The 22283-nt window shown below is 58.5% G+C and overlaps 4 protein-coding genes across 4 annotated transcripts in view; 1 reads left to right on the top strand and 3 right to left on the bottom strand.

The window, feature by feature from the left end:
* Window positions 1-323: 323 nt before the first annotated feature.
* Window positions 324-2258, bottom strand: SDF2L1 (stromal cell derived factor 2 like 1). Its single transcript, XM_082852803.1, has 3 exons — window positions 2037-2258; window positions 1543-1739; window positions 324-720 (listed from the first exon to the last, which is right to left on the bottom strand). The coding sequence occupies exons 1-3, from the start codon at window positions 2221-2223 to the stop codon at window positions 439-441; spliced, it is 666 nt and encodes a 221-aa protein (XP_082708929.1). The 5' UTR covers window positions 2224-2258; the 3' UTR covers window positions 324-438.
* A 3574-nt stretch (window positions 2259-5832) lies between these two features.
* CCDC116 (coiled-coil domain containing 116) lies at window positions 5833-11122 on the bottom strand (the record flags this gene model as incomplete). The annotated part of the gene is made up of 5 exons (XM_082853731.1): window positions 5833-6028; window positions 7105-7754; window positions 8632-9534; window positions 9650-10213; window positions 11051-11122. The coding sequence occupies 5 exons, from the start codon at window positions 11120-11122 to the stop codon at window positions 5833-5835; spliced, it is 2385 nt and encodes a 794-aa protein (XP_082709857.1).
* Window positions 11123-13544: 2422 nt separating this feature from the next.
* On the top strand, window positions 13545-15058 carry YDJC (YdjC chitooligosaccharide deacetylase homolog; the record flags this gene model as incomplete). The annotated part of the gene is made up of 5 exons (XM_082852768.1): window positions 13545-13708; window positions 13796-13955; window positions 14152-14251; window positions 14327-14504; window positions 14689-15058. 5 exons carry the CDS (start codon window positions 13545-13547, stop codon window positions 15056-15058), a joined length of 972 nt encoding a protein of 323 aa, XP_082708894.1.
* A 3968-nt stretch (window positions 15059-19026) lies between these two features.
* Window positions 19027-22283, bottom strand: part of UBE2L3 (ubiquitin conjugating enzyme E2 L3) — a 43682-nt gene continuing 40425 nt past the window's right edge. Inside the window, exon 4 of the mRNA XM_082853241.1 lies at window positions 19027-20435. Coding sequence (XP_082709367.1) covers window positions 20281-20435 — 155 coding nt within the window. The 3' untranslated portion in view covers window positions 19027-20280. The remainder of the gene's footprint in view (window positions 20436-22283) is intronic.

Below are 22283 nucleotides of genomic sequence, written 5' to 3'. Positions count from 1 at the left end.
GCTGGAGAGCTTGTGCCCATCCCAGCTGGTAGGGAGTGGGGCCTCTGCTACCTCGCTGAGGCCCCAGCCCTCATCAGGAAGGTTCATGAAGCTCAGGGGCTGGGGAACTGGAGTCACTGGGGCCATTGGACCATCTGAGGGTGGAGAGGGAGCTGTGATAGCCCTGGGCAGTGTTGGGAGTGCACGGAAGAGCATCAGAGAGGTTTGGATGGGTTAAGCTGCCATCTGTGGGACAGAGGATTTGCACTGAGGAAGAGATGCTGACCTGGGCCAGCTGGCAGCTCCTGGTCGCCCCCAGGCTCACAGCAAAATGCAACCACAGGCCAATATTCTTTAATCATAAAGGCACTTGAGAACCCCTACAAACTCAAAGTCTCCCCCAAGAGTGGCCCTGCAGATGACCCACCCTGCTGCCCTCCACCCGCAGGTCCACGGCACTCAGAGTTCATCGTGGCCTGCAGAGGCCTCCACGCTGGGCTTGATGAAGATGCCTTCCATGGCCTTCCACCTATTGTGGGTGTTGGCGCTGGGCATGCCGTGCACCTCGAGCTGCCCCCGGATGGGGCTCCCGTACTGCTCGCCGGTGACCGACAGGAACACGGAAGTGCCCACGTGCTGGAAGCGCACGGCGGCCTCCCGCTCCCAGTGCTGCCCCGAGCAGCGTACCGTCCACAGGTCCAGGTCATCACCCTCGCCGTCCTCCCCAAAGGCACTCACCTCCTGTGGGGGCGGTGGTGGTGTGGGAGGACAGTGGTCACGCATGACAAAGGGCACACTGAGTCCCCCATGGGCAATTGCCTGGCAGCTGCACTCACACCCAGGTCCTTCCCTGCACCTCTCTGAGCCTCAGCTTCCACAGCTGCAAACTGGGACACCCCCACCCCCATCCCCAGCATCCAGAAGGGCCTCCCCAACACCAGCTCTTCAAACACATGCACACCCCACCTCAGCTGCCTGGACGGTGACCAGTGGCCCCCACAGAACCAAGTCATCCCCCTCCTTCCTCCGCTGGGTTTCTCCTGTCCTAACCCCTCTGACCCTCACTCAGCATCAAGTCTACCCTTCAGGCTGACAGCCAAGGTTCTATTATCTCATCCTTTCCTTCTGATAACCTCCCCAAAGCACCCTCTGTTCCAGTACCACCTCCCACCCAGTTCCAATGAACTCCGCTCACAGGCTCTTCCCCAGGCTTGGAAAGATGCCCTTCTCCTCTCTGCGGCCTGGCGGACTCCTACTCATCCTTCCAGGCCCAGCCCCAGTTCCTCCTCCCCGCGGGGTTCCCATTCCCCACCCCAACGGCCATGCGGATCCCCCTCCTGTGTCCAACTCGCCCCCAGGAGTGGAGCTATCCAGACGGACAGCTCTTCCTGTTTGTGTCCCCGCTGGGCTGAGGGCTCCAGGGGACAGGACCCTGGAGTAGTCACCTCTGCATCCCCCGAGGGGGCGCTCGGCAAACACTTCTGACTTGTAATTCCCGTTTCACCCAGGAAGCTGGGGCTCCGAGCAGATGCCGGGCCCCTCGCACACACGCCAGGGGCTCACCTGGTTGTGGGACAGCGGCGACGGGAAGTGGTGCGTGTGCAGGTTCTTGCCGGTGAGCACGTGCGTCAGCCGCACAGCCTGCCCGCAGCGCACCGGGGACCCGCGCGGACACCCGCCCTCGGAGCCGCCGCGGATCCGCCAGTAGCTGTTGGCGTCGTCAGACGCCTCCACGCCGGTCACCGACTGCTGGCCGCTGCCTGGGGGGCGACACCCCACCCCCGGGGTCGCTGTCAACGCGGGAACTCCGACCCTCGACCCGGACACCATCAGCTTTCCCGGACAACCTCAACCCTGGGATCCAACGGCTCCCCCAGCCCCCGCCCGCCTCCGGCCGCACTCCAAGTCCCTTGGCCCACAGCTCCAAACGGCATCCCGAAGACCCCCTCGAACCGCCGGCCTGTGGCCCTCGGCCCCCAACTACTCCAGCCCCTGATGACCCCCAGCCCCCTGGTCCGCAGAACCCCGACGTCAGACCCCCGCCCCGGCCCGCGCACCGGATCCGTATTTGATGTCGTGCGAGTGCAGCCGCACCCGGTGCTGCGTGTTGAGCAGCTTCAGCACCGACCCGCAGGTCACGACCCCCGCGCCGGTCTTGACGGCACAGCTGCCCGGGACCGAGATCGCCAGCAGCAGCCCCAGCAGCGCCGGGCCGGCAGCTCGGCCGCGGCCCGCGCTCCTCATCGCCCCGGCCGGGCTCCGGCAACTCGGGCCCTGGTCGCTTCCGTCTCTGCCGCCGGCCAATCCGGCTCTGACAGTGCCCGCCACGGCAGCCAATCACCAGCCCGCACGGCGCTCCGCCTGCACTTCCATTGGGTCCGCGTGGAAAGGACCCGCCCATAGCCTTCCAGAGCAGCGGCTGGGAGGGGACTGGAGACACGAGGAGTGTTTTGATTGGTCCACGCTTCCGAGGACTCACTAATGAGTAAGCCAGGGCAGCGGCGAGCGGAGGGAGTGTGGACAGAGGCGAGGGCGACCGTCCAGCGACCGCCAAGTTCCGGGACACTCGGTTCGCCAGTTCACGAAGCCCCTTGATCCTAGACCCCCGAGCCCTCAATCATGGTCTCTCCCTCGGACCCTGGGCCCGCAGCTGCAGGGTCTTGAGGTTGCTCGACCACTAGATTATGTGGTCACAAGTGGAGGCATCTCAGGTACTCAGTCACCTGGTCCTTCAGTCCCTGGACCCCGGGATTAACTAATCCCCCAGTTGCTCGGTCATTGCCCACTCTCTGACATTGAGTCACCTCAGTCCCTGGACCCTGGGGTTTCTGAATTCCCTGAGCCACTCATTGACCCCTTCCAGGGCTTCTCATGGTCCCTAGGCCACTGGGCAGCAGAGGGCAGCAGGGAGCTGTGATGTAGAGGGTAGTGGCAGGTGGTCACCAGAAAGCCCCAGAGCTGTCTTGGGAACCTGGAGCCCTGGGAGACCAAGCGACTGGGAACCAAGCCTGGGTGACTGTGTGTCCCAGGCTTGGGACTCACTGCCTTCTCAGAGGGCTGTCAGCTCAGTCGGTATAAGGGGGGAAACTTAAACCACTGTTTATTTATTCATTCGTGGAACATTCTTACATTGAATTCACTCCAGACCCATCAATTCAGCCCAGCCCAGGAACCGGCTCTGGGATATGTTACTCAATAGGCTGACCACCCGCGCACTTGGTGCACCAGCAAAGCAGGGAGAAAAATTCGTGTTTAATTAAATCATCCAGAATTTTGCATTCAGAAAATCCAGCGTAGAGCCATTTTAATTACAGCAATGGGTTATTTTTTGGTTTTCATGTCTCCCTACCCCCACCCCTGGGGCCATGGGGCTTGTGGGATCTTAGTTCCCTGACCAGGGATAGAAGCCAGGCCCCCTGCAGTGGAAGCACAGAGTCTTAACCACCTGACAGTCAGGGAAGTCCTGGTTTTCATGTTTAACATTGTCTTTATTTTGAATTCTATATGGGTCAAGGTGTCTTGATCTTTTCAGTGTTTAGAGTGTCTAATATGCTTACGGTAACTTCCCTGGTGGAGCAGTGGTTAAGAATCCGCCTGCCAACGCAGGGAACACGGGTTCAAGCCCTGGTCTGGGAAGATCCCACATGCTGAGGAGCAACTAAGTAAGTCCAGTGCACCACAACTGCTGAGCCTGCGCTCTAGAGCCCATGAGCCACAATTACTGAGCCCACATGCCACAACTACTGAAGGCCGTGCACCTAGAGCCCATGCTCTGCAACAAGAGAAGCCACCGCAATGAGAAGCCCGCGCAACGCAACGAAGAGTAGCTCCCGCTCGACGCAACTAGAGAAAGCCCACGTGCAGCAATGAAGACCTAATGCAGCCAAAAATAAATAAATAACTGTGTGTCTGTTAAAAAAATGCTTACAGTCTGCCCTGGATTTGGCAGACCCTGCCCTTGAGGGCTAGAGTACAATCTGGGTGTGTCTTCTCGGACACACCAACAAGCATCTCGAACCTAATATGCCCCAAGAAGGACTCCCCGGTCTCCCTCACACTGCTCCTCCCCCAGGCTTCCAAGTCTCAGGAACAGCACCTCATTTACAAGTTGTTCAAGCCCCAAACCTGGGATTCATCTTTGATTCCTCTCTTTACCACACTCCTCACATCTACCCCAGCATGTCTTGATGGCTCTGACTCCAAAACAGATTGGAAGGCATCTCTCCTGCGTCTCCCGTCACCACCCTAATCCAAGCCACTCCATCTCCCCTTCAGATATCGACCACCCCTCCTAGAAGATTTCCCTGCTACTCGGACCCCTCCAAGACATTCTCCACCCAGGAAAGTGATTTCTGTCTTAAAAAGCATAAATCAAGGCACTTCCCTCGTGGTCCAGTGATTAAGACTTTGCCTTCCAATGCAGGGGGTGCAGGTTTGATCCCTGGTCAGGGAGCTAAGATCCCACATGCCTTGGGGCCAAAAAACCAAAACATAAAACAGAAGCGATACTGTAACAAATTCAATAAAAACTTTAAAAAAAAAAGTATAAATCGGATCATGCCAGGTGCCTGCTGAAAGCTGCCAACAGCTTCCCATTGCACTGGGAGCAGACGATGATAAGGACACAGCGAGTAATCTCCCTGACAGGCAAAGAAAGGGTTCCAAGAGCAGCAGAGACCCCAGGGCTGGAGTCGGGAAGCCAACACGGCTCTCCCTGAGTCTCTGGAGCCTCATGGCTTCTCTTAGCTGTTCCTTTTTCCTGCTCACCTCATGGGCAGATGCTCGGGGCCCTCCACCTGGATACCACAGTTTGTCTCCAGGTTCAGATTCTCGAGGGGATGTGATTGACTCAACTCAGTTCCAGGCACTGCTCAAGGTGCAGTCAGCCAAGGAGGATGGAGAGGTGTTAGTCTCCAAATACATCTGCTAACAATGCCTCCCACCCCTGTGAGCACAACCTGCTCCTCTCCCTAGTCGTGGAGTCCCTTCCCCCTCCGCTTGGATCTGGGCACGCATCATAATTGGCTTTGACCACAAGAATGCTACAGAAGTGCTGTTTGGGGACTTCTGAGCACAGGCTGCCAGAGCACTCACTGGTGGTTCTTGCTTCCTCCCTCTAGGAAGCCAGCCCCTTCCCAGACAGACCCTTGAATGGCCAGGGGCAACGGGGAGAGAGATGATGTAAGGGGAGGGTCCATGAGGGATGTCCTAGCCTCAGCCCAGTCCCCAGCCGAAAGCAGCACTCCCACCCCAGCTGCTCTGGCTACACCACTGCCAGCTGAGCCCGTAGAACTCCCTCAGAATCATTACAGATGATGATTTTGTTTGAAGCCACTTAAATCTTGGTTTGTTACATGGCAACAGATGCCTGAAACAGGAGCTAAGGGGACCAGTCTCTAGCATCATGTGCCAGTGGTGCCCAAAGGGGCTGCTCCCACCCCAGGGCCTAGATGTGTGCCTCTGAGGCTGGGGTGGGGACATACACTCTTCTCCCTTGAAGACTGGGCAGCAGGACCTGGAAGCCAGAGGGTATTGGATGCACCAGTAGGGCCAATCAACTGTGGCCAAGTGATATGGCAGTAATGTACAAAGCGGCTGTTGTGGCCTCACATGGTGGCAGTGGTGGCAGTGGTGGCCTCGGAGGATAGGCATCAGCACCAAGCATGTGCTTTGAAGGATCCTTGTCACAACAGCTCTGTGGGAAAATGGGTCCCTGACTCCCCACCTAGGACCCTGGCCCCTCTGCCAGTCAGAGGAGCAGGTCCTCCTCCCCGAATCGCGGGGTCCTCCCTGCCTGGTTCCAGAGGAAGCTCCATAGTTGCTGTGTCCTCACCTGTGGGCCACTGAGCACGGTCAGGCCGAGCCGAGCAGGTCTGGCCTCTGCGCACCTGGCGGGCTCCAGGGGAGGCATGAGAGATCCACCAGCCTCCCCGAAATGGCGGCCTGCTCAGCGAGGCTAAGCATCTTCTCTCCACCATAGGGGCAGGGTGGGGGTAGGGGTGGATCTGCTCCCTGGGTGAAGATGCCTGAAGGGGAACAAACAGGCTGCCTGAGGAAGGCAGAGGGGAGGAGCTGGGGGCACCGGATGGCCAGAAGCTCCAGGAGAACCTTGGACGTGAGATCCTCTGAGCACAGCACCAGCCGAGCCCACAGACCCTTCAAGAAAGAGAGCTGCCTTGCCCAGGGCCTCTGCGGAAGGGATAGTCACACAGCCAGCTGGGTCAGCCAATCCATGGCTTGACCTACCAGCAGCCCCTGCGTGACCTCAGGAGCACGAGCTGAGAAATACAAATTAGGAAGACAGGGGCTTCCCTGGTGGCGCAGTGGCTGAGAGTCCGCCTGCCAATGCAGGGGACACGGGTTCGTGCCCCAGTCCGGGAGGATCCCACATGCCGCGGAGTGGCTGGGCCCGTGAGCCATGGCCGCTGAGCCTGTGCATCCGGAGCCTGTGCTCCGCAACGGGAGAGGCCACAACAGTGAGAGGCATGCGTACAACAACAACAAAAATTAGGAAGACAGGTAGTGGTGGGAGCGTCAGGAGAGGGAGGATACGCCCTGGCAGAGGAGGAGCCCTAGGGAAGTGGGAGTGTGATGTACAGGGGCTGTGAGGGTGGGGACCATGAGTCCTAAGAGGCTTGAAGAGGCAGGAAGGTGCAGACTGGAGTGCAGAAGAGCCAGCAGCAGAGCCCAGGAGGTCACGGGGCTCAGGGCACCGGCAGCTGCCGTGGAGGCCTGGCCCAGCTCTCCAGAGATGCTCCCCGGGGGCAGGTGGTCAGAAGGATGGCTGAGATCTCTGACAGGAAAACCGTGTTTCATCAACACAAGCTTTATTTCTCCCGTTGGCTCCCCTGAGAGGCTCAGCAGAGCTCCTCGTGGGCACCAGCTGCTCTGACCTCTGCTCAGGGTGGGATGGCTGTGAGGGCAGTGGCCGCTGGGGTGGAAGGAGTGGGGCATGGAGCACTCGGTGCACTTCAGGGGCCCCATGGGCAGTCACCATGGCCCACACCTGAGCCTGCCGCCGTGGCACTGACCACGGCCTCCTCTTGAGGCTCCAGGGAGCTCTGGGGTTCGCCCTCATCTCCAAAGTCATCCTCGTCCTCTTCCTCCTCCTCTCCATCCTCCTGCTTGTCCTCCTCCTCCTCCTCGATGCTCTGGTGGTCCTCCACGTCCATTGTCTGGTCGGACTGATGGGACGCCACACCAGTGTTGGCGGGGGACAGGAACAGCTTGGGCTCTGGCGGTCTGGCGGGCTCCTGCTCCGCGGCTGCCGGGCGCTCCTGTGAGGCAAGTAGCCGGGGTCCCGGGGACCTCATGTTGAGGGAGGACCCTGTGGGCTTGTCCTGGACCCTGTGGGTCCTGGCGGACAGCGCGGTGGGTGTCTGCATGCTGCGCTGGGGGGTGCTGTGCTGGGAGGTGTGCCGGGAAGGGGGCCGGGATGCCCGCTGGGGTGACCGCTGGCTAAACTCGGCCTCCTCCAGCCTGCGCAGCAGGCAGCTCCAGTCGATTGTGGAGGACAGACGGATGCGCGAGCCCTTCACCTTCCTGAAGCCCAGGAAGAGGTCCAGGAGTGCCTCAGTGATGGGGAAGGAGATGAAGCCCAGCTGCCCAGTGAGGTTCTTCTCAAACCTGTACTTGCAGGCAAGCAAGGACACAGCCTGGCCCTTCAGGTAGTCAACGAGCTCCTCGTGCCGGGGGTTGGAGAGGCGGGACATGGTGGTGGACTTGGACAGGATGGAGGGCAGCGTCTTCTTCTTGGTGAATTTGTAATTGGGGCTCTGTGTGGCAGCAGGGAGGGAAAGGGAGACACGTCATCCACTTCTGCCTGCCACCCTGGGTGCCCTCCCCCCCAGAGCATCCTCCGCGTCACCCACGCGGCGCCACGCTCAGTCCACTCAGGGTGCGGCCTCACCACATCTGCTCTGCTGGCCCGATGGAAAGCTGAGCTGGGGTCCTGCGTGCTGGCCCACCGCCTACTTACCACCCTGTTATCATGCCAGCCACACCAGTCAGGCCTGGGACAAGGCCAGTGACATCAGTCACTGTATCAGCCAAAAGGGAGCCTGCACAACCCTCGCCTAGGCCAGGGTTCAGAGGAGGGAAGCACGCCTAGGCCTTGATGGGTGAAAGCAGGGTCAGGGGCCACACTGGGGAGCCACCAGGGTTAAGCCACCAAGTCCTCTCCGCACCCTTCCCAAGCAACTCCCTCTCGGCGGGGCAGACACACTGGAGAGTCCTGTCCTGGGCAGCAGGACCAGAGGGGGCTAGACCGCAGACACAGGGCCCTACTCTGGGCTCAGACCACTGTCCACAAGGGACAGGACCCTCCTCACATGGGAGGGCCTCTGAGATTCACATGCAAACGTTAAAAGAATACCCAGAATAAAAAATAGTCTTTATTCATCTTTGACAACATGTGGTAGTAGCTAGGCCAGGATTCCTGGTCCCCTCATCAGCTCATCCCCTACTCAGGTGGTTTTCACAAGGGCAGGGCAAGAGACCTGGACCCTGGGCACCTGCTAGTGACAGTGGCCGCTAGGAGCGGTGGCGGTAGGAGCCCTTCCAGTGCAAACCCGCCCCTAAGAACCCTGGACCCAACCTTGAGGAGGTCACCTCCGGATACGGCACAACAGGAGATGGCAAGAAGCCCCTTACCACGGAGGTGTGGGGTGAGAACCTGGGGAGGCGGTGGGAGGAGGATGGGAGGGAGGAGGCCAGCGGAGCTGAGACCGGGGTGGTGACATGGGTCTGTCGTGAGGGCACTTTCACCACAATCCCGGTGGCGGGCAGGGTAAGGTGCAGGTTCCACCAGGGCTGGGCCCTCTGCCTGGAGCTCAGGGGCCCAGAAGTGGGCATGGGTAGTCTCTGTACTTTGGGGTACTGGTCAAGCCCCTCCAGCCTGGGGTGGGGTGAAGGGACCTTGGGCTCTTCTGTGGGTGTCACCTCAAGGCAGAACCTGGTGGCCACTTGGGTGCTAGACACCGGGGAGCCACCTTCCTTGGACTTGCCGTGTCCCCTGTACTTGATGCTCTTTCTGTGCTCCATCCTGGGGCTGGAGGTTGTGGTGGGCAGCAAATCGTAGGGCTCCTCCCCATCAGTGGGTGTGGCCAGCTTGGAGCTGGACTCTGGGGAGGGCTCCCCTTCTGACGGGAAGAGAGGGCAACTGTCTCTGTGGCAGGCACCACTGAGCTTGTCCACAGCCTGGCTGACCACGTCCTGCAGGGCGGGGAACAGGTGGTGCTCAGCCAGGAAGTCCAGGGTCCGATGGGGCTCTCGGAGCGCACAGTAGCCGGGCAGGTCAAAGGACCCTGGCTGGCTCAGCAAGGACTTCATCTTCTTGTTCAGCTCTCGCTTGAGGAAGATCAGCTCCCGCTTGAGGAAGATCAGCTCCCGCTCTGCTGGTCCCAGCTCCCACGCTTTGGGCGTGCCTGAGCTCGAGCCCAGCAGGCCTGAGAACCAGGACAGGGGCTGCTCTAGGGTCCACTGGCTGCTGGTCTGGCTGCCCAGTGAGTCCCATGGCAGGGAGTCCCCGTGGGGGCAGGACTGCCCCTGGCCTTTCTGCAGAGAGAGGAGTACTCTCAGAGGCGTCCAGGGGCAGCCAAGCCAGGCCTGGCCCTGAGCTCTGGGCTGGGGTCCACCCCCGCCCCACCTGGGCCGCAGCCCCAGACCTCACCCCTCTGTTCTCCAGCTGCAGTAGCCGTTTGAGGTTCTTCTCCAGCAGGAGTTTGTCCTTCATGGGTGGCAGTGCACCTAAGCTGTGGGCACTCAGGTCGCTGTCCCAGCTATGGGAGCCTGGCCAGTTGGCCGTGAAGCTGCTGTGGGAGTCGGACATGGAGCTGGAGCAGGACGGGTAATTGTTGGGGTGCCCCATGCAGAGGCTCGGCCGGGTGCAGTGCTGGTGCACGGTACTGACGATGGGCCGGGCCCGCGCCTGACGCCCACCCCTTGGCACCTCCATCGGGTCCTCCACCTCCACCAGCGGCACCCCAGCCTCTGTCATTACGGTGGCCATGAGCTCAGTTGCCTCCTCCACCACCGTCTGCAGGCTGTCCAGCACCTGACCCTCGACAAGGAAATCCAGGAAGCTCCTAAAGGGTCGAGGGCCCTTGGGGTTTCGGCGGTGGCTGCGGAGCCCTGAACTGCCTGAGGGGCCGTGCGTCGAAGTGGGGTGTGGTGTGTGGCCCAGCTTGGAGGCTTGCCCCATTTCCGGGAACAGTGACTTCTTAGGTGGCTGGACCTGAGCAGACAGGCATATCACAGTGGGCAGTGATGCCCCATGGGGGGAGGGGTCCCCTGGGGTCCTCCTAAGGCACCAGGAACTGGGTAGGAAGTGGGCAGTGGAAGAAACTGTTTTTCCTTTTTTTTTGGCCGTGCCACGCAGCATGCAGGATCTTAGTTCCTCAACCAGGGATTGAACCCGTGCCCCCTGCAGTGGAAGCGTGGAGTCTTAACAACTGGACTAGGGAAGTCCCAGGAACTAGGTTTTGGAGCCAGGCAGCCCTGGATTTGGACCCTGGCTCTGCCAGCTTCAGGCCATGTGACTGTGGGCACGAAGGCCCCTCTTGAGGTCCAACTTCCTCTCTTGTAAAGTGGGGATCTGTTCAGGGTTGCCCTGAAGCCTCCCTGACACGTACAGTTCACATACCCAAGACCTGGCTGGGGAGTCTGAAAGCCCACTTCTGCCCTCACCCAGGACATGAATCACAAAACCCCTTGAGCCCCGTCCCCACTGCTGGTCTGTACAGACTACCTGTGGTCCTGAGCCCTGTGCGCCCCATGGCTGCTTCTGCCCCTCGAGCCGTAGGCCCCAAGTAGACTCTATGCTCCCACTCTGGGGTTCTAGTCCACCATGCCCCTCCCAATCCGAGATCAGGGGACACAGGGAATGAGACGGAGACCGAGGTGACTAGGTAGGGCCCAGCAGGGGTAACTAGGAGTGGTCAAGGCAACAGGTCACTAAGAGGTCCAGAGAGGACATCAGTAGGAAGTGAGAAAGGGTGCTGTGATCTGGGGCACCAGAACTGGTGAGGAACATGTTGAAGGCTCAGAGTTGGGCCCTGCTGGGCACACTTACCCGGGCCACGCAGGTGGTGTGGCCAGCCTCGTCGTCCGCCAAGTATCCCGAATGGTGGCGACAGCTGGTCATGGTGCAGGTGGCCGGGTCCACTGCCCTCTTCCTCTCTCGTTGGTTCCGCGATGCAGCCGCAGATTCCTCTCTGAACCGGTCGGGGAGATGGTGTGAGGGTGCCCCCAGCCCTCCGTGGGTCTGCGTCTCCCTCCGTCCGTGGGCCGCTGGTCCCTGGCTCCCCGCACCCCACGTCCTTCACATGTCCGGCCGGTCTTCTGCTCGGAGCCCCGTGGGCGTCTCAGCACCGTCCGTGTCCAGAGTCGTCGGGGCTGGGGCCCCCGAGGGAGTGCGCATCCAGTCTCCGTCCATCTCTGGGCCCAGTGGGTCCGCCCTCCGTCCACCTGGCCCTGGTGCCCTGGCCCCGGGAGACCCGCTCACCAAGTCCGCATCCGCTGGGCACACGCTCCAGTGCGATCCGCGATGGGATCTTGGCGTCAGCGCCGCTCTGGGCCGCTGGCGGGCCTGCTTATTTGCATGCCGCGTCCTGATTGGCTCGCGCCGCGCCGTTCGCCGCCCGCTCCCACGGCACAATAGTTGGGGCGGGGCCCACGCGGCTCCTCCCCCACTTTGCCGCTTTGCCCCGCCCACATTCGCAGAGGGAGTGGGCGGCCGTCGCTGCTGCTGACCGGCTCGGTCCGGCCTGGAGGGGAACCTAAGGGACAAAGCCACGGCCTGTCCCGGTGACACAAGCACCTTCCTCGGCTCCCCTCTTGGTCGCTGTATTGTCCTTGGCTCCTGCTCGCGGACTGCTCCTTTCCAGGGTCCTCCCCTCGCCCAGTGTGGACACCCCAGGGTCTGTCCCCAGCGCAGTGGGAGGCGTCCCGGCTCTAAGTCACAGACGAGCTTTGCTCTTTCCTGCCGGTGTGACTCAACTTCTTTAATCACCTGCTCCTTCTCTGTAAGTGGAGCTGAGCGTCCTTCCACATGGGTTTGGAGAGTACATCAAATCTTCCTACAACACACCCGCACCCTGATAAGACCCTGTAAATCTTTACCTCCTCTCCCTCCTTTCCCTCTCTGTCCCGGAGGCCTTCCTAATGCAACCCCCCCCCCAGGTGTCACCTCCTCGGAGAAGCCTTCCCAGAGGGCCTGTCCCCCCAACAGAATTACAGCACACGCCATCCCAGACTCTGCCACACCGTGTTGTTACTTGACTGTCAGATCGCGCTCCTTAGAGATAGGAACTGCGGTGCTCACCCCTAACCCCTAATCTAATACCAGTAGGTGCTCAATAAATGTGAATTTCCTCCTACCAGCAGCGGACCCTCAGGGCCTCTGGCCTTTCCAGGACCAGCTTCCCAGTGGCTGAGATCCCACACTTTAATCACCACTATTGAACACAATAGTCCTTATGCCAAAAACTTGGTGAAGGGCTCTTTGAGGCCTCCAATTCTTACGTCCCCACGGAGGTGGGTATTATCTGTTATTTTCCAGTTCGGCTCTGTCCTCTTGGCCCCTGACCAGGGGGCCATCAGGGCATAGAGGAGCAGAGCAGACCAGAGGCAGGCCAGAGCTCCGGAGGTCAGTCCCAGCTCCACTGCTCCCCACAGAGTCACACAGGGCAAGACACTACCCCTTCCAACCTCAGTTTCCTCATCTGTAAAACAGGAATGACATGAACAACCTCATAGGCTGGATACAAATACTGTACTTTCCACTGGGAAAATCAAGACAGCCACATCACAATGAAAACCCTGGCTGTCAACCATGGTGATTATTTGTAAAGTCATTGGTAAGGAAAGCTTTTCTAGATCACAGAGGAAAAAAAGAGGTCATGAGTGTAAAAGTTGTAGCCTGGCACAGAGCTCAAGAGATGGAAGCTGGGACTCATGCTTTCTGAAACAAAGCCATTGGTGTACATACTTTCTTTCATGTTCTTATTGTTCAGAGCTTTTACAAATCAAGAAGAAGCCTCAACTTCGAAAATCAGCAAGACAAGTAGGCAATTTGAAAAAGAAGAAATACAAATAGCTAATAATATGAAAAAGTTCAGTCACTATCAAAAAAATGAAACACTACAAGAATGAGATAACACTGATGTGATCATTGTCTTCTCAAAACAACACAAAAAAGTTTGTGGTGAAGGAGCAGAAAACTTGGGTGTATTTATTTGCTTAGAGAAAATACCGGGAGACAGTACCCGGAAAGTGAACGGTGGTGATCTTGGGGGAGGGTAAGAGATTTTTTTTTCTTCAGGTTTATTTTTCCGTTTTTCATATTGAACATTTCTGCAGTCACTGCAAGTTTCGCGTTGCCATAAACCGGGCCGCGGTCCGGGTGGGGCGGGGCACTTTGGGTGGCTGGCGGTTGCAGGGATCCCCGGAACCAGCAGGTGGCGAGAACAAAGGCTAAAGCGCGGGCGCGCCGGGCGCGTGCGTCGGGGCGGGGCCTGGACTGTCCGGCCCTAGTCCCACGGGTCCGAACAGCTGGTGGAGGGACCATGGCCCGGCCCCGTGTGCGGCTGGTGGTCACGGCAGATGACTTTGGTTACTGCCCGCGGCGCGACGAGGGCATTGTAGAAGCCTTCCTGGCGGGAGCTGTGACCAGCGTGTCCCTGCTGGTCAACGGCGCGGCCGCCGAGAGCGCGGCTGAGCTGGCCCGCAGGTGAGCAGCGGCCCCCTGCAGGGTCCGGGCGGGCTTGGGGGCCACCGCCCCGCACCTCCGGTGCTCCCGCTCGCGCTCCGCCCGCAGGCACCGAATCCCCACGGGCCTGCACGCCAACCTATCCGAGGGCCGCCCCGTGGGCCCGGCCCGCCACGGCGCCTCGTCGCTGCTCGGCCCCGAAGGCTTCTTCCTCGGCAAGATGGGATTCCGGGAGGCGGTGGCCGCCGGAGAGGTGGTCTTGCCCCAGGTGCGGAGGTGCGGCTTCAGGAAGATGCTCGTGGTGACTCCCCCAAAGCTCCGCCCCGAGGGTACCGTGCGCAGAATTGGGCTCTGGATGCCTAACTGGTTCAAACACAGGGGCGATCACAGGGGACCACATGGACGGGGTCCTTCTGGGTAGCTGCTTCCGGACGTTCTGTGTGCCGATCACCTTCTTACTTCAGGTTCGAGGAGAGCTGGAGGCCCAGCTGAGCCGTTTCCGGGAATTACTGGGCAGAGACCCTACTCACGTGGACGGGCACCAGCACGTGCACGTGCTCCCAGGTGCGTGGGTTGGTGCTCCCAGGCCGGGGTGGGGGGTGCTGCACGTGCCTCTCCCTGACTCTGCCCCGCCCGCAGGAGTGTGCCAGGTGTTCGCCGAGGCGCTGCAGGCCTGCGGGGTGCGCTTCACTAGGCTGCCGATGGAGCGCGGGGTGGGCGGCTGCGCTTGGCTCGAGGCCCCAGCGCGCGCCTTCGCCTGCGCAGTGGAGCAAGACGCCCGCGCCGCCATGGGCCCCTTTGCCCGCCACGGCCTGCGGTAAGGCCCCCTGCCCCCTGCCGGGCCCAGGTCCCAGTGTGTCCAGCTGGCCGTTCACCTTGGCCAGCTATGTCCGTTTCTCATCCTCGACTGGTGGTGTCCCCACCCCAGATCCGTCCCGCCCACGGCCTACCCCTGCCCATTGCGGCCTGCAGCCGTGCCGCTGATGCCCCGGCATCTACAGGTGGACCGATGTCTTCGTGGGCCTGAGCACCTGCGGCCGGCACATGTCCGCTCACCACGTGTCAGGGGCACTGGCTAGGGCCCTGGAGGGTATACCCACTGGACGCGCAGTGACAGCCGAGCTGATGGCACACCCCGGCTATCCGAGTGTGCCTCCGGCTGGGGGCAGCAGTGAGGGTCCTGATGCCTTTTCCTGCTCCTGGGAGCGCCTACACGAGCTGCGTGTCCTCACAGCACCGGTGCTGTGGGCTCAGCTTGCCCAGGACGGCGTGCAGCTCTGCACCCTCCACGAGCTAGACTCCAAGAGGCCCGGAGAGGGGACCCCCAGCGAAGCCACTCTGGAAACCTTTCTGGAGCCCTCCCCACTGTGACCCTCCCCGGCAGACAGCCAAGCATTAACGTCCCTTGGTGCCCAGGAAGGGAACTGGGTCCCAGAGCAGGCTGTGACTTCCCGGGCTGGATGCTGCCACCTCTGTGCCCAGGTCCTCGTGGTTCAGAGTGGAGGCAGAGCTTCTGCAAGCCCTCTGGCTGCAGGAGGCAGCCGTGACCTCTGGGCCTGGGGCCTGCCAAGCATGGAGGGGGGGGGGGTCACAGTGCTGTGTAAGCATCTTCCTTGTTTGGGTGCACAGGGCAGAGATGGCTGTATTAATAAAGTAACATGTCCTGTAAACTTGGGTGTTTATAGACTGTGCCCGGGAAACCTTCCCAGACACAAGAAGGACACGAAACTCCTTTGGGGCCCACTGAGGTCACTGTTCCAGAAAAGATCTGCAGTGCCTCCACCTTTGGCGCTGCTTATGCTTAGGCTCTCTTTATTCTTTTCTTTTGGTGGGGGTGGGTAGGAGGAGGGGAGTGAGGGGTTGGAAGAATGTCTCACTAGGCTACTTTTTGGGAGGCATATTATAATCTCAATTTTGACTTTAAAGACATCACCTGTTCGAAGTAAGCAGCCCTTTGCCATCCTAGGGGATGGGTCTGAGGAGGTCCTGCAAACTTGCAGGAGTGTGTTTACATTTTTCCAGGAGGGATGGTCTTCTACAGAAATGGCACCCCTGGTGATGTGTAGATGCCCTGTGACCGGGGCTCCTGTGGCCTGGATCAAGGCGATGCCAGGAGCAGATGGAAACCCATGTGGTCCTTCTTGTCTCATGTAATCTCACATCATAGTGCCTGTGTGCAGGCACCGATGCCCCCATTTTGAAGATCTAGAGATAGTAGGGGAGCAGAGCTGTGAAGCTGCCTGTTCATTTACTCAACATGCCCTGGGCCTGAGTCTGTACCAAGCATGGAACCAGGGCCAAAAGAGTTCTGCACTTTCTAAAGGGGTGAGGGTAGGGCCCCATCCCCTTGACTGGTGGCTTCAGCCCGCTCTTTCTGGCTCCATCCTCTACCCCTACCCTTTCTCTGACTTTGACTTCTCCAGCCGCAGGCCCTTTCCTCCCCCATTTCATCCAGGGCTGTGAACTGGAATGGCTGTGAATGTGGCCCTGGCCTCCCCGCCCCGGCCCGCTGGGGTCTGGCCGTGCTCCCACAGGCTGCTGGCTGGAGCTGGGCAGCAAGCACAGAGGCACCTCCCTCGAGGCGGGTCTGTTGTTCTGAGAGGAGGGGCTGGCTGTATGGCTCCAGGGCCCAGGAGAGAGGTGTGGGTGACAAGGGAGAGACTAGGGGGTCTGCACAGATGCTGGAGGAAGCTGTGGGAGTGGCCACTGTCACTCAGGGAGCCAGAGAGGGAGCAGCAGAGATAAGGGCCCAGATCAGCCCTAGGCCATGGGCACTGAAGAACAGAGAAAGGGACAAGAAGGCAGAGGGCCCATTTCGAGGCTGGCCACTGGCATCCCACCAGGGAGATGGGGTATTTTTCACATAAAACCTGCTGTGCCCCAGGACGGCCCAGGCTAGGGGTTTACTGTTAGCCACCAGTTCATCAGGCACGGAGGATCTGCTCCATGCCAGGCCAGGCCTGGGAGCTGGGACACAGCCTGCAAGGAGCTCACGGTCTGGTACACACATGGGGGCAGTCCTGTGACCGGGCTGCAGTCGGGGGTGGGAATACACAGCAAAGCATGGGGACAAAGCCTCTGCGATGTTGAGGAGACTTCCACTCTGGTGACAGCCCACACGGCACCCCCCAGGAGACCAGGCTGCCAGCACCCAGGAAACAGCCATCTACCAAGTGCAGCCTGGGCCAGGCACTGTGCTGTGCAAGATCAGACCTTCAGCTCTGCTCCTGGGGCAGGTGTGCCGTTCCCCCTCGTGCATGAGGGAAGCAGGTGAGGAGGAGCCAGTGCAGATGGGCAGGAGGACTGAGGTTCAGGTGCAGCTCTGCAGGGTGCGGCACGGACATGCTGCCAAGGGAAGACAGCGAGAGCAGGGCTGAGGCCACCCCCTGTGGGGTGGGCCCTGGCCAGAGGAGCCCCAGGGGGCAGGAGGGCGCCAGAAGCCAGGCCGAGGTGATGCAGTCATTTCGTATCTCGAGCTGAACAACGAACAGAATGAGGAAGGTGAGAGGACGGTGGCCACCGAGTGGAGGGAGTTGAGAGGGTCTCACAGGCTTTGGGGAGGGTCTGTGGCTGTGTTTGGGCTCAAAGGGAGCCAGTCGTGGGAGGCGAGGGCACTGGAGCCAGGCTGTAACAGCACAGGCCCCTGACTGAGTCACTTTCCTCCTCTGTGAAAGCAGAGTAATGGTGCCCGTGGGTCTGTCCTGAGAGTTAGGACAGCGCTAGGACGAGCAGAGTCCCTACTGATGATCAAGGCAGGCCCCCAGCCTCCTTACTTTCTGGTGCCCCAGAAACTTGCCCCAGGAAGTTCCCTCTTGGACTGCAGACCTAGCTGTCAGGGTCTCAGCTGGTGTCAGACTCCAAGCAGGGGACTCAGCTGACAATAAGTGTCAGGGCCTTGGCTGGCCTGGTGCTGAGTCAGCACTAGGGCTGCAGTCGCAGTCAGGAGACTCGGAGGTGGGTTTGGGCTGGAGCTATTCAAGGAAGTGGCCCAGCCCCTCCCTTGGGCATACCCTCACCAGCTCCCTGAACTTCTTCCAGACAGCACCCTCCTCAGGGCCCCAGTCTGCTCCTCCGTTAAATGTGGCTGAGGTGACACGTATACAGAGGTCACTCTCCCCTCCCCAGACACCCAAGGGTGTCTCTGCAGCCCTTTCTGCTTCCCTCAGCATGGCCAGAACACCTCTGTGCACCTCTCCTGGAGGCCAGGTATGGGGAGAAAGCCAGAAGAACCTGCCCAAGACCCCAGGCCACTAGCACTGCCCACCCCCAGTAAGGAAGAGACCCACACGACCAGACGAGTGTCCGAGAGCATTTTATTAAGGGCAGCAGAGTAGATCGCAGCATCTTAGAAAGCCTAGTCCCCGCCATAGGGGGAAGGGCGGGGGGACCGGGCAGGAGCATGTATTCCCATGGGGCCCATCGGAGGTGTGGTGATCACAGCCCTCCCCTGCTCTGGGGGATCCAGCTGTCTGGCCCTGGAGCAGCAAGGCGCCTGCTGGCACGCTTCATGCCTGCACAAGGGCTCGGGGAGTGCCCGCTGGTAGAGCAGGAGCCCAGCCGGAGGGAGGGACCGTCCACCACCCAGCTCTCGGAGGCCAGGCCCCTGCTGATGGGCGAACCCCGGCTGTGATGCCAGGGGATGCAAGTCCCTGAGGGGCCGCCGGCTTCGACCATGGTGGACGTCCTCCTGGTGGTGAGCAGAGAAGGGAGGGGGCGATGGGCGGGCAGAGCTACGCTGGTAGAAATACGAAGCAATGGGACAGTTTCCAGGAATGGCAATATTTCTGGATTCAGAGAAGCGACGAGAACAAATGGTGGCTTATCTGGATAGCTTCTGACAGAATTTGGCATTTTATTACAAATCTGCGTGTGAGTGAAATAAAGTCCATCATCGCCTTTCTGCTAATGAAGAGACAGACGTGGATGTGCTGGCCGGCGCCCTCACCAGCCCGGGCGCACGGGAGGCTCCAGAACGTGCCTCTTGCGTACCTGGGACTAAAGAAGTTGCGTTCATGAGACCTGCTGCAGGCTGCACGTATGCGGCCTCACCCACCATCACCCCACCTCTGCACACAAGCCACCTCAGGTCTGCAAGCCTGGAAAGACCTCAAGTTATAGAACTAAAATTAAAACAGAAAGCCAAGTTTAAGTCATCTTCTCCACAGGATCTAGCCCCTGGAGCGCCCAGAAGGGAAGCCACCAGTGGCAGAAGTGGAGGTGGTGACACACAGTGCTTGGACCACTAGCTTCCCCTGGGTGTCAGTGACAAGGACTCTACTTCAGGGACAGTCCCACTTCCTTTGAAAAGACATTAACATTCAAATCCTTACAAGTTCATCTGATGATAAATTCTAAGGTCAATTTTTATTTCTACAAAAAAAGGCAGTCAAAACAATATAAAACACGTAAAGGATATTACTGAGTGAGCTTCATGTGGAGCCTGACTCCGCGAAGGCCATGAGTCCAGTGGGAGGGGGAGGCCGTCCTGTTCCTGGGCTGGGCCGTCTGGATGCTCCAGAGGAAGGGCCAGTGGGGCGCCGGCGACCCCAGGCTGGTGCCGGTGACAGAGGAGTCTGCCAGAGGGTCAAACGTGCTGAGGAAGGGCCGCGGTGGGGCTGCTGCACTGAGGACGCAGAGGGTGAGCTCTGAGCTACGTCGGGTGGACACGTTGGTGACAGGTGAGCGTGGAATTTCAAGTAGACACTCTGGCTTTAGCACTGTCCGCAGGGACCTGGACATCTTCTAGAACAGCTGCAGGGAGGAATGGCAACCTGTGGCCTCGGGAGCCTCTCTGGTGAAAAATTCCTCCCACAAGTGCACCGTGCTCTGGCTGGCACACCCCTGGGGGCTGCCGCAGACTTGGTGCTGGGGGTCTCCCTAAGCAGGTCGGCCCAGGTGGAGTTCATCATGACGCGGACGGCAGGGTCTGCCAATCTGGTCAGCATTACTGGGGTAACATTAGCCAGAGTTTTACAGCAGAGCTAGGCCTCCCTTTCCACAGCTTTGTTTTTGGGAGGGGGTGGGAGTGGAGATGGTTGTTTGCTTGTTTTTTAATTTTTTTAAAAGGATATTATAAATCACAGTCAAGAGAAACTTAACCGACTCCCACACCAGGCCGCGTGCCAAGGAGGGGAGCAGAGGAGCCGCAGAGGCCTCCACTGCCCCTCCCGGCGGGAGGTGGGGCCTGGGTTTGGGGAAGTGAGTGAAAAACAAACTAAATGCAAAAAGTGGGAGTTGCAAGGGCAGGGGAAGAGGGGAACCACAACTTTTTTTTAACCTTATGGGCTAAATGTAAACTGAAGATTTTGGATAAATTTGGACAGCAAAAGAAACACCATTCTTTTAAAGTAGACTGAAGCAGTGATTTTTAAAACAAAGAAAGCAGAACTAGAACATCTTAAATTTTTAATCCTTTCTTTACAGGTCACCTAGACCACTTTTGATTAAGAAAACTGTAGAAAGTTAGTAACTGCCACAAGCAGACGCCAGGCGGTGGCACATGTCAATTTTCCATAGAGTCCTGCTTTGTGGGGTGTCTGAATGCACTGCTCGGCATCTCTGCTCACACTTGCTGGAATCAATCGCGGCAGATTTTAGTCCACAGGTCGCTTTTCCCCATATTTCTTTGTAAACTCTTCAGCGTTCTTACAGAATTTTTTACGGTCCTTAGAGTATTCTTCAGCTAGGTCAGCCCGGAGCGGGTGCTCGGGCTGGGGGTCGTTCACCAGTGCTATGAGGGACTGGATGACTGCCAAGAAAAGGACAAGGCACCGCTGGTTAGAAGGCCCTTGGAAGGGGCATGGCAAGAAACACAGCTCTGATTAAATGTCTATATGCTTCTCAGACAGAGCGGCCTCCCATTCATGCAAAATTCTAACCACCAGCACTCAACCCATCATTCCCATGATGAGAAGAAAGTGATGGAGGACAAAGAGCCAGCACTACAGTAGATAACTAACCGTACAGAGTGATGCCACGTTCTCTTCCTCCTCCTCCAGGAACCCTTCCTGTACTGACACACTGGGGATGTCCCAGTCCCCAGTCATTCTCACCCCTCTCCTGAACTTTGGAGACCCAGGCCCACCACTGACACCCCCACTCTCATGCAGGTGAAGCTTCTCCAGGGCAGGGACTGGGCAATGTGCCCAGCACTACACTAGGTTCAGGGTGTGTGACAGGCCTGCACTGTGTAAATGGATAATGAGCCCACCCTGAAAGACCCCTAGCAGCTTCTGAACGGCCGAGAAAGGTTCACTCGACCACCCTGCATTAACCACTGGGAGGCTGTAGCCCTCATCAGCACTGCACAGTCCATTCCAGAGGTGGAAGTCACATGGATGGCTCAGGGTGGATTCCACAATGCTCCCCCAAAGGGCAGTCAGGCTCAGATGTGCTAGACGGCGAGCCCTGGACAGGAGGGCCAGGAGGGAGTGGAGGGTGGGGGAGGGGGAAGTATGGAAGGTCCAGGACCCCCTGGACTCCTCAGAAGTGGGGTGCATGCAGCCACCAGGCTTCCCACACACGTCCCCTGACTCCCCCCAACCCCCACCAGGACCAGCACCCCCACTGTCCCAGCAAAAAGGCCCCTCTCCTCTGGACTGCCGATGCCAGGTGCCTTTATTGGGAGCCCACGCTCTTCACCGCAGTATCACAAGGAATGGGTTAAAAAAGCTTTTTGTTCCAGTTTCTCCTTGTCTGTCACAAATCCACATGGAGCTTAAGTGATTATTTACTTAATATATTTCTTTAAATCACATCAAAAATACTTTTTAAAGGAAAGTTAACTATTAGTAACTCTTATGGAAAATCACTTTCACTTGCCATAAACTGAAGGCACGCATCCATAAACATGAAATAAGCACCTATGCTGCCTCCTTCCCGGCAAAAGGAAGCAACCACCGGAACAAACACTCTTCCGAGTGGTTCTTTCTCAGCATCTCTGAGGCACCCCAGCCCACTGCACTCCAAGACTCTCCACACCACGCTCAGCCGTGAGACTGCTGTTCTTAACTTTTGGGAAACCTGAACCACATTTGCCCTATAGCACATTTATAAGGTGGTTTCCCATCTTTTTCCAGGATTAGAAATGGTTCTGTAGCAGAGTTGACACTGATGAGTTTTCAAGTTTTCCTCCATTATGGAGACTCAGGCTGTCTGCTTCTCACTATGATCATCTTAATACCTAATGTATTAGCATCAAATACATTCATCGTTAAGACGTGCTTTTCAAAAGATAATTCACTTTGCAAGTTTGCAGTTTGTCTAATTCTTTTCAGAGAACTTGCTTTAAATATTTTCAAGTTAACTAAGTAGTTCTGATGAGTGCTTCATTCTTTCTCTACCCCTGTAAACTGTAAGAAAACCCAGCTGAGCTTGTTTGTTTCCACAGTGAGAACACCGACAGCTACAACGCTTTCCAAACCACAACCACAGCCCCATCCATCACTTTCACATACGGGGGGGCACACTCATTACGTTTTACAAATGATCGAGCCCTGGCTTCTTGATCTCTTCCTTGACCCAAATGCTACTCAGAAGGATCTTTCCCCCTCCAAAATGTAGGGGCTTAAAAACATTATCAAAACTTACCTCCTTT

The sequence above is a fragment of the Leucopleurus acutus genome (assembly GCF_964270905.1).
Source record: "Leucopleurus acutus genome assembly, chromosome: 13".
Taxonomy (NCBI): Eukaryota; Metazoa; Chordata; class Mammalia; order Artiodactyla; family Delphinidae; genus Leucopleurus; species Leucopleurus acutus.
The sequence above is the reverse complement of the archived record's forward strand: the minus strand, read 5'-3'. Positions and strand labels throughout refer to the sequence as shown.